General features: G+C 45.7%; 1 protein-coding gene across 1 annotated transcript in view; it reads left to right on the top strand.

Moving 5' to 3' along the window:
• The window catches only part of ME1 (malic enzyme 1), a 426,557-nt gene that overhangs the window by 401,324 nt on the left and 12,029 nt on the right, over window positions 1-13,204 (top strand). Inside the window, exons 10-11 of the mRNA XM_040428702.1 lie at window positions 11,439-11,544; window positions 11,619-11,761. Of these exons, the coding sequence (XP_040284636.1) occupies window positions 11,439-11,544; window positions 11,619-11,761 (249 nt within the window). The remainder of the gene's footprint in view (window positions 1-11,438; window positions 11,545-11,618; window positions 11,762-13,204) is intronic.

The following is a 13,204-nucleotide window of genomic DNA, read 5'->3' as shown; positions in this document are numbered from 1 at the left end:
ATCTGCTGAAGTCTCTTACTCTTGCTCCTGGCAGCAGCCATGTATAGTGTTATCTCTATACAAGTGAACTATACACAATATGGTTTCCGTTTATCCTTTGGAAATTGAATCCATTCTTTCCAATTTTTGATTCATTTACAAACTTTGTCATAAAAACTCTTCATTTCAGGCATACATTCTTCCAGCAGCAGGAGTAGAAAGATAAAGACATGCTTGGCCTGGCAGCCTATCTTTTCCACGTGGAATTTTAAGTGTAGGTCTAGGAATACCACACCCAGGCCCAGAGAAAGGCTATAATTCAGGAGTAGTGTGGTAGCGCAGCTGGAATATAATTTATACAACGAAAGCTGTATTACAGGATATTCCAAGAATCAGATTTAAAAAGCAACATTTGTGTAGGAAAAGAGTGATTAATTGCAAGATTCTATTAAATACATTCTCAGTCCTTTTAAAGGGTAAATAAGGGAAGGTTATGAGGGTCCATAGTGATACAATCTTTAAGATAACTTTTGTAGGGAACAAAAATTGTCCCTCTCACACTGCAGCATCACACCACGGCTGGGGGAAGAGTCAAGCTTTAACCTTAGACTCCTAACTAAAAAAATGCATTTTGTTTTAAAAAGACTGATATTTTACCACTGCATAATAAATGAAAGACCTATGCGATTGAAAGAGAAACAATAGATTTAAAGGGGTTGTTCATCTTTTGGGTTTTTATTGGCAGACCTCCTCCCTCTTGACCAGACCTGCAAAGGGTGGTATACCTACCTGTTCCCCACTGGCTGTAGCGTGGTCCAACTGCAGCGGAGAGCGTCGCAGCCAGGGAGAAACAGCTCACCTTCCCTCTGGCTGTGACGCTCTCCACTGCAATTGGACTGCGCTACAGCGAGAAGGAGACGCCCATTGAAAAACCCAGTTGTCTCCTCCTCCCTGTACCAATACTCTAAATTATCATACTGGAAGCAAAAACCAGCAGGGGACACAGCACTGGAACGGAGGGGTATTTTAGAAAAACAAAGTGTGGGCATCTGTAGGGGCCGCCCAGTTTGGTAAGCATACCAGTTTCTAACATAAAAAGGTCCTCTTTAACTTCTGAAAAGTGGGAATTTTATGGAAAAAGTATGAAATGTATTATCCATTCTCAAGTTATATTCATGTAGTTGAAAGCTATATAATATATTTAAAGGCTATGGACACCTTTGGGGGTCATCATTGCACCCTACTCATTTTGGGTCATAAATAATTTTTTTCAACTGGTCTTTATTAAAACTTGTCAACTGTTTTTTCCACTGCAGCTTTCACTTTCATTGTATCTGAAGACTGTTGCTTTCTGCTTCAAAGTGATCCCATCAGAGAGCTGTACTTTCCTAACACTCAATATAGCTAAATTCTTATAAAAGTATAAGAGTTACAGTGAATGGGAAAGCAATACTCCGCTGATACACTGAAAGCCAAAGCTGCAGAGGAAACAGTTGTTGAAAGTTTTAATAAAGACCAATTGGACAAATAATGTTTAGCCCAAAATGAGTAGAGTGGAAAAATGTCCCCAAAGGTGTCCAAAGCCTTTAATTAATCAATTTAATTAAATTGTACTTCTTGTATCAGTTTGGCAGCACGTCTCCATACAGCCAATAACTCATACTAAATCCTGTCAACAGACTGTGCTAAAATTCTCCAATTGCTTGGACTTATACATATGATCATACATATAGGGAATCCTTGCCATAGACAGATATTCAGCCCTGTAGATTTCCTGTCATAGGCATCCCAGTACAGGGAGAGCTCTTGATCAGAGCTATAAAGTAGAACAGGTTAATGAGGTTGTGATGGACTGAACCGTCACTGGGGCTGCTGGAGAAGCCTGAGGGCTAGCCTCCTTCCTACGGACTATTGACCCAGAACTATGGAGACCCCCTCAGACTTTTTGGGGTTACAAGTACCTATGAACCCTGATTTATGTGTGGAATTTATATGACATATATTTCCTATTGCCCATTAAAGGTGCAGGGTGTGAATTCAGCAACACAAAAAGGGGTTAACTCTGAACTGAGACTCCCACTGATTGTGTTAGTGATGAGATTAAGATAGCTGACTCTAGGAGCAGCCGACTCCTAGATGAGTAGATCACCCTATGATACACTCAGGAGATAATCCCATCACATGTGTCTCCTCTCTCCCTATTCATTCATTCATTATGGAGTGGGGGGGAATTGTCTGTTTGCATGTTGTTCATGGTTGATTGCGTTATGTTGTTAGACTTCTTGAACTGTATATATATTGAGTTGGTCTTCAATAAAGTGAGTTCCTGTTTTGGCCTTCAACATAGAGCCTCGTCTCATGTGTGTGGGGATTGCTATACACTGTATACTCCCCTGGCAATAACCCCTAGCTCTTGTAAGAGCTGTTCCTGTTCCTTGTTCCTGTGGTGGTTACGGTGTTGAGCTTAATGCTTTGAGTTCTCGGGAAGCACTAGGAGCATCCATCAATGGAGGTACCCAGTCGGGGTGCCAGGAGATCCGTTACAGAGGTAGATAGCAGATTTAGTACTGGAGTAGTATAATACTTTTAACTCCTTATGGGCCGGGCTCATTTTCACCTTAAGGACCAGGCCATTTTTTGCAAATCTGACCAGTGTCACTTTATGTGTGAATAACTTTAAAACGCTTTTACTTATCCAGGAAATTCTGAGATAGTTTTTTCATCACATGTTGTACTTCATGACACTGGTAAAATGGAGTAAAAAAAAATTCATTTTTATTTATTAAAAAAATACCAAATTTACAAAAAAAATTAAAAAATTGAAAAATTTCCAAGTTTCAATATCTCTACTTCTAAAATACATACGCCATAGCGATGTGCACCTGCATACAGGGTTGTGCTGACTGAACCCCCCACATTTTTTCTATAATACATAGTAATACCTCCAAAAAATTTTATTAATTTACATTCCTCATATGTCTACTTCATGTTTGGATCATTTTGGGAATGACATTTTATTTTTTGGGGACGTTACAAGGCTTAGAAGTTTAGAAGCAAATCTTGAAATTTTTCAGAAACTTTCCAAAACCCACTTTTTAGGTACCAGTTCAGGTCTGAAGTCACTTTGTGAGGCTTACATAATAGAAACCACCCAAAAATTACCCCATTTTGGAAACTACACCCCTAAAGGTATTTAAAACTGATTTTACAAACTTTGTTAACCCTTTAGGTGTTCCACAAGAGTTATTGGCAAATGAAGATGAAATTTCAGAATTTAAAATCTTTAATTTTTTAATTTTTTTTTCCATTTTAATCCATTTTTTCCAGTAACAAAGCAAGGGTTAACAGCCAAACAAAACTCAATATTTATTGCCCTATTTCTGTAGTTTAAAAAAACACCCCATTTGTGGTCGTAAACTCCTGTACGGGCAAATGGCAGGACGCAGAAGGAAAGGAACACCATATGGTTTCTGGAAGGCAGATTTTGCTGTACTGGTTTATTTACACCATGTCCCATTTGAAGCCCCCCTGTTGCACCCCTAGTGAAGAAACTCCACAAAAGTGACCCCATATTCAAAACAAATTTTACAAACTTTTTTTGTAAAAAAGATGATCGGGGCACGTGTCACACTGAGAGGTGGTGTCCTTCCATATCCCCCTCCTGTGACACACTCTGCACTTTTTTTGGGACCGTCCCTTCTTTCCAGTATGGGGGACCACACCTGGAAAGTGTTGGCCAGGGACGATCTGGGCGCCTCCAGTTCCCGAGGTACTCCGGCCTGCTCTTTCCTGGTCAGAAAAGATCAGGGCCTTGAGTTCTGCCTCAAAGAACTGGAGGAATTTCCCTGTGTTGCCAACGCTCCGGGACAGCACAAAAGAGTTGTACAAGGCAACTTGTACCAAGTAGACTGCAACTTTTTTGTACCATGCCCGGGTTTTGCGCATGGCATTATATGGCTGGAGGACTTGATCAGAGAGATAAACTCCTCCCATATACCAATTGTAGTTGACGATACAATGGGCTTGAGGACCATTGCCGCGGTACCTCGCACAGGGACAGGGGTGATGCCGTTACCGTGAATTGTGGACAGTACAAGGACATCCCTCTTGTCCTTATATCTGACCAGCAACAGGTTTCCACTGGTAAGGGCACAGGTCTCACCTCTGGGGATAGGTACCTGGAGGGGGTGGATAGGGAGGCCGCGTTGATTTTTCCGCACGGTCCCACAAGTGGACATGGATTTGACGGTGAGGAACTGGAACAAGGGGATACTAGTATAATAGTTGTCCACATACAGGTGATAACCCTTATCTAGCAGTAGGTGCATAAGGTCCCACACAAGTTTCCCGCTAACACCCAGAGTGGGGGGACATTCTGGGTGTTCAATATGGGAATCTCCCCTATGGGAATCGCCCCTCGTACACACGAAACTTGTAAGTGTACCCTGAGGTACTCTCACAATGTTTGCACAGCTTCACACCATACCTCGCCCACTTAGAGGTAATATACTGGCGGAAAATGAGTCTCCCCTTGAAAGCAATGAGAGACTCATCAACCATGACCTCCCTTCCAGGTACATAGGCCTCCAAAAATTTGGCCCCGAAGTGATCGATGACCGGCCTGATTTTGTACAGGCGGTCACAGGCAGGATCACCTTGGGGGGGACATGCTGCATTATCTGCATAATGCAGGTGTAACGGATCTCCTGGCACCCCAACCGGGTACCTCTGTCGAATGATGCTCCTAGTGCTTCCCGAGAACTCCAAGCACTCTACTTGACACCGTAAGCACTGCAGACCCCACGAACCACCGAAGCTTGGTTGAGGTCTCGCCGTCTCCTACCCACCCTGGACCTACGACAAGGCTCCAGGCTTCAGTGGGTGAACCTCTCCTAAATCCAGAGAGCAGTAACAGCTCTTACAGGAGCTAGTAGGTATAGCCAGGGGAGTATACAGCGTATAGCAATCCCCATACACATGAGACAAGGCTCTATGTTGAATGTAAAACAGGAACTCTTTATTGAACACACAAGCATTGACTTATACACATTTTCCAACAAGGTTACCACCCCCGTGGACCTGGTTGGGAACTGAGGACATGACCTAGCAGCCAATCCTTTACAGCTTTACAGTTTAAACACTCCCATACAAAATCCTCCCCTCTGCCTGTGATACAATTACCTTACACAATGGGTTGATGTAATTATCACAGGCAGGAGAATACATAGTTTTAAACAATGTCTTCTGTCCTGGAGACAACCGAGGAGTAATTCAATTATCTCTCAGGACAAAGGGAAATCGCCAATACACACGTGGGGATAATAGGACAGACATCACTATTCAAATATACAATGTCCCAACCATTACAGTAAATATAGACATTTAACATCCCCAGATGGCTTGGATCTGAGCGCTCAATATATCCAAACAGCGCTCAGATGCCACAAACAGAGTCAAATCGACATGGGGTTTAAGTTTAGCATGGGCTGATGAGAGGGCCCATAATCCTGGGGCAAGAGGCTGGCAACCAGGCTTCTCCAGCACCCAGTGGCGAGGTTGGTTTCGCCACATTTCTCCCCTTTTCCAAACAGACTAACAGGGTATCTGACCTTCTGCTGGTCAGTGCCCTTGTTAGTCCAGCAGCCCACCCACAAAACAGAAACAGCAGTACAGCCCACCCACAATAAACGGTTACTACACCTGAGCAAGGAACAAACCTGTCCATGTCCATGTGCCTCACCACGGCTGTGTGGGGGACTGGTAGACTGCCTTGGTGGGTTGATGAGTGAGCAGAGACCAGCGGTACTCTGCCCTGGTGCCAGCGCTACCACGGAAGTAGCCTGGTTGGAGCCTGGTTGTTGGAGGGGGAGACCGACTGTCTCCCCTTTAGATACACAGCTCTGCTGTTGTAGGGAGAGACCGACTGTCTCCCCTTTAGATAGACCACCATGCTGCTGTGGGGGGAGACAGACTGTCTCCCCTTTGGCTAAATAGCCCTGTTGCTGGGGGACAGGACTGACTGTCCCTACCCCCTGTGCTGTGAGTGCAGAGACCACGGTCCCATCTGCACTGTTGTGGAGCTTACTGTCTCCCCCTGGTGCGTTAAATTGCCGCTGGGGGATGGAGACTGGGCTCCCAATTCCCTGTAAATCACACGGCCGATGGGGAATGGAGACTGTGCTCCCAATTCCCTGTAAAACATACTGCCGCTGGGGAGCAGGACTGACTGTCCCTACTCCCTGAAACTCCGGCTGCCGTTGGGGATCTGGGCCAACTGCCCCGCATCCCTGTAGGGCCGGTGGAGAGATCTCGGTCCCATTTTCACCTGCCATATGGGGTTCCCCCCAGGAAAAGTCTATGAGGTCCCCTACCTCTGTAGCTGGTACTGAAGCAGGGGATACTTCAGTCGGGTCTTCCCAGCTGTAGGGTTGTAGGTCTGGGACTGCCACCCAGCTCTCTGGCAGTGTATATTGGGGCCGAATTGAGCTGAAGAAGTATTGGTAATCCTGCTCCAGCTCCCACTCCTTTGTCACTAGAGATGCCAGGTCTTGTCTCACCTCTCTCGCTGTAGCCCAATCATGCATAGCCTCCCTGTAGTCATATATATCCCAGAACCGGGACTCTCCAGGATCTCCGAACTCTGGTTCTGCGAAGGCCTCAAACAACAGGCCAGGGCCATCATAATCCTCACCCTCGGGTCTGTCGTGCTCAGCCATCCAGGGGGAGTGCCGAATCACATACCACCAGAGTACCGGGTAGGCGTCGTCTAGCCAAAGCTCCTTCCATACCAGGCTCTCGAGTTCTGTCACCCATTCATCCAGGGGCTCCTCTCCCAGAAGGGGCATTAGCAGGGCCACTCGCATCCACAACTGCTGCTCCTCACCGGGAAGACACTCGCCCCCCCCCCCGACGCTGTACATCTTCCAAGGCCTCGTGACAGACGCCTTTCCGGAGTGCATCCCTCCAGTCCGGGTCATCCTCCTCCTCATAGTGGAACGCTGTTCGAAGACTAGCCGATTCCATCCTGCTATAGCCAGGGGAGCTGTACGGATACTAGCGTTGCCCTCAATTTTGTAAATCCACGAACGGTGTCTCCCAGCTGCTTCTCCTCTCACTAGGACGCCATCCCAATGCTTGCCACCAATGTGACGGATCTCCTGGCACCCCGACCGGGTACCTCCTTCGATGGCTGCTCCTAGCGCTTCCCGAGGACTCTAAGCACTCCGCTCTACACCAAAACCACCACAGGAACCAGGAACAGGAACAGCTCTTACAAGAGCTAATAGTATAGCCAGGGGAGTATAGCAAATCTTCAGCGTATAGCAATCCCCAGTGTCGATCAGTTACCCAAACACCAGCCTCAACATGATAAAGGGTAAAACAGGAACTCTTTATTGAACATACAAGCATTGACTTATACACATTTTCCAAAAAGGTTACCACCCCAATGGACCTGGTTGGGAACTGAGGACATGACCCAGCAGCCAATCCTTTACAGCTTTACAGTTTAAACACTCCCATACAAAATCCTCCCCTCTGCCTGTGATACAATTACCTTACCCATTACCAACAATGGGTTGATGTAATTATCACAGGCAGGAGAATACATAGTTTTAAACAATGTCTTCTGTCCTAGAGACAACCAAGGAGTAATTCAATTATCTCTCAGGACAAAGGGAAATCGCCAATACACACGTGGGGATAATAGGACAGACATCACTATTCAAATATACAATGTCCCAACCATTACAGTAAATATAGACATTTAACATATCCCCAGATGGCTTGGATCTGAGCGCTCAATATATTCAAACAGCGCTCAGATGCCACAAGCACAGTCAAATTGACATGGGGTTTAAGTTTAGCATGGGCTGATGAGGGGGCCCATAATCCTGGGGCAAGAGGCTGGCAACCAAGCTTCTCCAGCACCCAGTGGCGAGGTTGTTTTCGCCACAGCAGGCATTTCCGAATGGCCTCAAAACGGGCCGTGTCATGGCCGTACTGTAAAGTGGGGTCTGGTAGAGGACGTCCCCACTCCAGTACAGCCTGACACTGGGTTTTTTGACTAGGCCCATTGTTAGCGGTTTTCTTCAGGCAGGTTTATGCTGGTATAAGATGAGGCATCAGACCTCCAACCCATGAATATTTCCCTGTGCAACGAATATCCCATTTGCTTCTGATCAGAGAGATAAGACAGCCCAGACCTAACTTAGGTTGTTAAATATCTGACATCTTTATTTTTCAGCACATACTTATAGGGCTTTTTGGGGGTGGGCGCATATTGTTTCTCAAGATCCAATTGGAACAATCCTGGTATTTCTAAAGAGGCTCTGGGAACATGTGTTACCAAATTACAGTTGAAACTTTGTTAAACAATGCTGGTATCTGCTGTATACAATACTTGCAAAAGAGCTATTTTACATTGAACAGGTTTCCCTCTATATGCTAACAAGTTGAATAGGCTATCTTAGTTCGTTTCATTGTATGTGAGGTGAGATGTTAAATAGCTCCTTTGTTCAGGGATGCTGCTATTGTGTCCAGCACTGGCAGAGGGTGTGTTATGTGCTAATTGTGCTTTATGTACAAGAGATGAGGCTTGTATAATATATGTCTTATCTGTGATGTATCAAAAGATTTATGAAAATCCCTTTCACCCATGTGCAGCACGAGGCCCCAAAACGTCCTCATCTCAGCTGCACTGACCGGAGTCCAGCCATCGGCCCTAGCCAAAAAGGAGCCCGGGTGTTGAGCAATGAACTGTTGGGCGTACAAGTTCGTTTGCTCCACCATCAGATTCACAAAGTGGTCACTGAAAAAAAGACTAAAATAGTCATATTCAGTGAAGCCCACTGTGGGAATCTGGATTCCTGGTTGGCCAACAAAATCAGGAATCACAAGATCAAAATCCTCTGGGGTACACCATGCAAGTTCACCTGTAGGGGGCTCAGGTGTACTTGTCTGGTGGGCCAGAAAACTAGTACGAGCCCCAGAGCTGCTCGTACTATTGTGGGCCACAGGGTCCCTGCATGGTGGTTCCCTTGCTCCGCCTGGCGGCGTCTCCGCCGTCTTGGGGGCTCATCATCATCACTAGATGATGAGGACGCGGATGACAAGAGGAAAGTGGGGTCATCCTCGTCCTCAATGGGGCTCTCGGAGTCGGAGGCAAGCAGGGCGTTTGCCTCCTCGGCCGAGAACGTCTGGCAGGCCATAGGGGAGTGTGTGTGTGTGCGTGTGTGGAAAACTTGGTGTTCGCGTACTTATCCCTAAACCTAACAGAAAAAAAAAAAAAAGCCCAAAAAATGGGAAAAAAGATTCAAACTCGCTGATCAGCTGTCCGAAGCTGATCAGCGGTGGGGTGGGCGATACGCTAAGAGTGCTGGCCACAGTCAGCGCACGCACACACACAAAAAAGAAAGTGCTTGCGCCCCAAAAAGTGTGGAGGGGGTTGGGGGGGGGCAAGCTGCAGCACCCCTGGGGGGTCTAAGATCACACAGCTGAGTGTGCTGTAGACCCCAGACACCCGATCAGGGTGATGCAAAAACTTTCCCTGACTATCCCTACCTATCTAAGCTCTCCCTGACCTGTCCCTATTGTACCTTTTTAGTGCCAGATGGCACTATGGGTGGCTCAGTGGGAGTGCTGGGCTCCGGACCTGGACGCTGCTCCTCTCTCCACGGCTCCGGAAAAAGAAAGGAGGAGGAGAGCAGAGCTGCAGTAAGTTAAACCTCCCGCCCGCCCTGCAGCCAATCGGAAGTGATCCTGTTGTATCAGTTGTCATCTGTTTGAGCCATTTCCGTAGATGGAAATAGCTCAAAGGGATGACAACTGATGCAACAGGATCCGTTTTTTACAGGACCCTTTTTTTTTTTTTCTTCTTTTAACTGATCAGAAGAATGAAAACCTAAATGGGGACATGAAGTCGGCCTAAGATTGCAACATATTTTTCACAGTTGATGAAGCTGGTATGAATCAGCTTGGCAGGCTAACCATGCCCACTTTTCCACCCACTTCTCAAAATTGAAGTGAGTGGTGTAAAAATGCAAAATCTCGCAATTTGTTTGCAAATAAACCCCCCAAAAATGTATCACGCCCTTCTACAGGGTCAGCAGCGTTTGGCACTCCAGCTGTTGTGAAACCACAATTCCAAGCATGCTTTATTCACTTCTGTGGGAGTTCGGAGAAAAGTAGAGCAAGTTTGCATACTGGGAGTTGTAGTTTTACAACAGCTGGAGTGCCGGAGGTTGACTATCCCTGCCCTATTATGTGACTTTTTTTGAAACCAGAATTCTGGAGTATAGGGCTCCCTTCTAAATGTCACATTGAAGTGTGATCCTATTATGCTTTGACAGTCCCATGGTGCTTGGCTTTTAGGTGCCATTGCACAATTTCCTGGACCTACATAAATTTCCAGTTTTGTGCTCATTAGGGTTGTTGTAATTCAGATTCTCATATATTTTATGAGACACCGTATGATATTCCCCTCCCCCAGGAGTAGTCTATTTTCCTTTTTCAATATTTAGTGCTTAGATCACTATATCATAACAGTTAAATGTTGGAAACTTCATAATTGGTTCCTCAAGGCAATAAGTGCTGGATATTGCCAGTATTCTATTGCTGCCACCCACCTTTTACTCATGTGGAGAATCCTTCAGTTTTCCATTGGCCAGCGATATTTAGAATTCTGCTATGCCAACTGTGATGACTTTATGATCTATTCAGCGTTATACTTGGCATTAGGTATACAAAAGCTGAACTCTATTAGAATACAATAAGGAGCTTGTGTTAGAGTCTGATAGGGCTGCAAACATTAGTACGTGAAGGCTCTTCTTGTCTTAATATTCCAGTGAGCAATGACTTGTGGCCGGAGGACTAATCTCTTTAAGCAGAAGGTTGACTACTGACCAGTTTCAGCATTTAAGAACTATCATTTTGCAAAAAATAGCCACTGCAAAAAAACAACAAAATAGTAAAATGCCAGTATTTCTATAATTTTAATATTTCAATATTTTCCAATTATGGATAATTGTATGTTTTGGATGGAAATCCTCATTAAGGTAGCACTGGATGGCATCATATCACTTTTGGATAGTTTCTGGCCGATGGCTGTGTGCGTTGTGTATTTTCTAAATGCTCTCCTGCCTATGTCTCTTAAAATAACAAGGCATTCCTCCATATTTGCCACATAATCAGTCATAGAAACATATGATGAGATCTGAATATATGTGATTTATGTCCCTCTGACCAGTAATGACCTCTGGTGAAATTCCCAAATGATAAAATAACACGAAGAATTTAGCAGAAACTATGTAACTATAGACATGATGTATAGGTCAAAAGCCACAATTTGTTTGCAGGCCGTAGCACCATCTACTGGAACATTTATGGCACAATTCACTTTTTAAACGTGGACATCAGTTTCTCAGTCTCACACAAATATTGGTGTTAATTCACTCCTACAGGGCAGATCTTCGCTGACACATGAAAAGGAACGCTTTGCCCAAGCACATGCAGAAATGAAGAATTTGGAGGATGCGGTTAAAGAAATCAAACCTACTGCTCTCATAGGTAAAAATCCAAGTCATAGATTAGTTTTTGGTTTTTAGCTTGTCTGTTTTCTATTAAAAAGATCTTTTCTGCAGGTGTGGCAGCTATAGGCGGAGCGTTCACTGAGCAGATTATACAAGATATGGCAGCTTTCAATAAGCGACCCATAATATTTGCGCTCAGCAATCCAACAAGTAAAGCGGAGTGTACTGCAGAAGAGTGCTACAGGCTGACTGAGGTAAAGCGTAACGCTGTGTATTATATTTTAGTGAACTGATGGAAGGGAACGTGATGTTTCCTTTAATTTTAATAGCCTGCTTTTTTCAGGAATCAGTAAATGCATCTGATGTGTAGAGTTGGTTTCCCAAACCCTCTGTTTTCCATTGCACAGTAAGCAATGTGTTTGATTTCCAAAATGTGGGTGGTTGTGTAAATGTGGAATAAAGAAGTCGATCTTGTGCAAGCTAGGACCCACCTGCAATTTTACAGCTAGTGCTTAACCCTCTGCAGCACCAATATACACTGCTCAAAAAAAAAAAGGGAACACTTAAACAGCACAATGTAACTCCATATCAATCACACTTCTGTGAAATCAAACTGTCCACTTAGGAAGCAACACTGAGTGACAATCAATTTCACATGCTGTTGTGCAAATGGGATAGACAAAAGGTGGAAATTATAGGCAATTAGCAAGACACCCCCAATAAAGGAGTGGTTCTGCAGGTGGTGATCACAGACCACTTCTCAGTTCCTATGCTTCCTGGCTGATGTTTTGGTCACTTTTGAATGCTGGCTGTGCTTTCACTCTAGTGGTAGCATGAGACGGAGTCTACAACCCACACAAGTGGCTCAGGTAGTGCAGCTTATCCAGGATGGCCAATCAATGCGAGCTGTGGCAAGAAGGTTTGCTGTGTCTGTCAGCGTAGTGTCCAGAGCATGGAGGCGCTACCAGGAGACAGGCCAGTACATCAGGAGACGTGGAGGAGGCCGTAGGAGGGCAACAACCCAGCAGCAGGACCGCTACCTCCGCCTTTGTGCAAGGAGGAACAGGAGGAGCACTGCCAGAGCCCTGCAAAATAACCTCCAGCAGGCCACAAATGTGCATGTGTCTGCTCAAACGGTCAGAAACAGACTCTATGAGGGCCCGACGTCCACAGGTGGGGGTTGTGCTTACAGCCCAACACCGTGCAGGACGTTTGGCATTTGCCAGAGAACACCAAGATTGGCAAATTCGCCACTGGCGCCCTGTGCTCTTCACAGATGAAAGCAGGTTCACACTGAGCACATGTGACAGACGTGACAGAGTCTGGAGACGCCGTGGAGAACGTTCTGCTGCCTGCAACATCCTCCAGCATGACCGGTTTGGCATTGGGTCAGTAATGGTGTGGGGTGGCATTTCTTTGGAGGGCCGCACAGCCCTCCATGTGCTCGCCAGAGGTAGCCTGACTGCCATTAGGTACCGAGATGAGATCCTCAGACCCCTTGTGAGACCATATGCTGGTGCGGTTGGCCCTTGGTTCCTCCTAATGCAAGACAATGCTAGACCTCATGTGGCTGGAGTGTGTCAGCAGTTCCTGCAAGACAAAGGCATTGATGCTATGGACTGGGCCGCCCGTTCCCCAGACCTGAATCCAATTGAGCACATCTGGGACATCATGTCTCGCTCTATCCACCAACGTCA

The sequence above is a fragment of the Bufo bufo genome, chromosome 4 (assembly GCF_905171765.1).
Source record: "Bufo bufo chromosome 4, aBufBuf1.1, whole genome shotgun sequence".
NCBI lineage: Eukaryota > Metazoa > Chordata > Amphibia > Anura > Bufonidae > Bufo > Bufo bufo.
The sequence above is the reverse complement of the archived record's forward strand: the minus strand, read 5'-3'. Positions and strand labels throughout refer to the sequence as shown.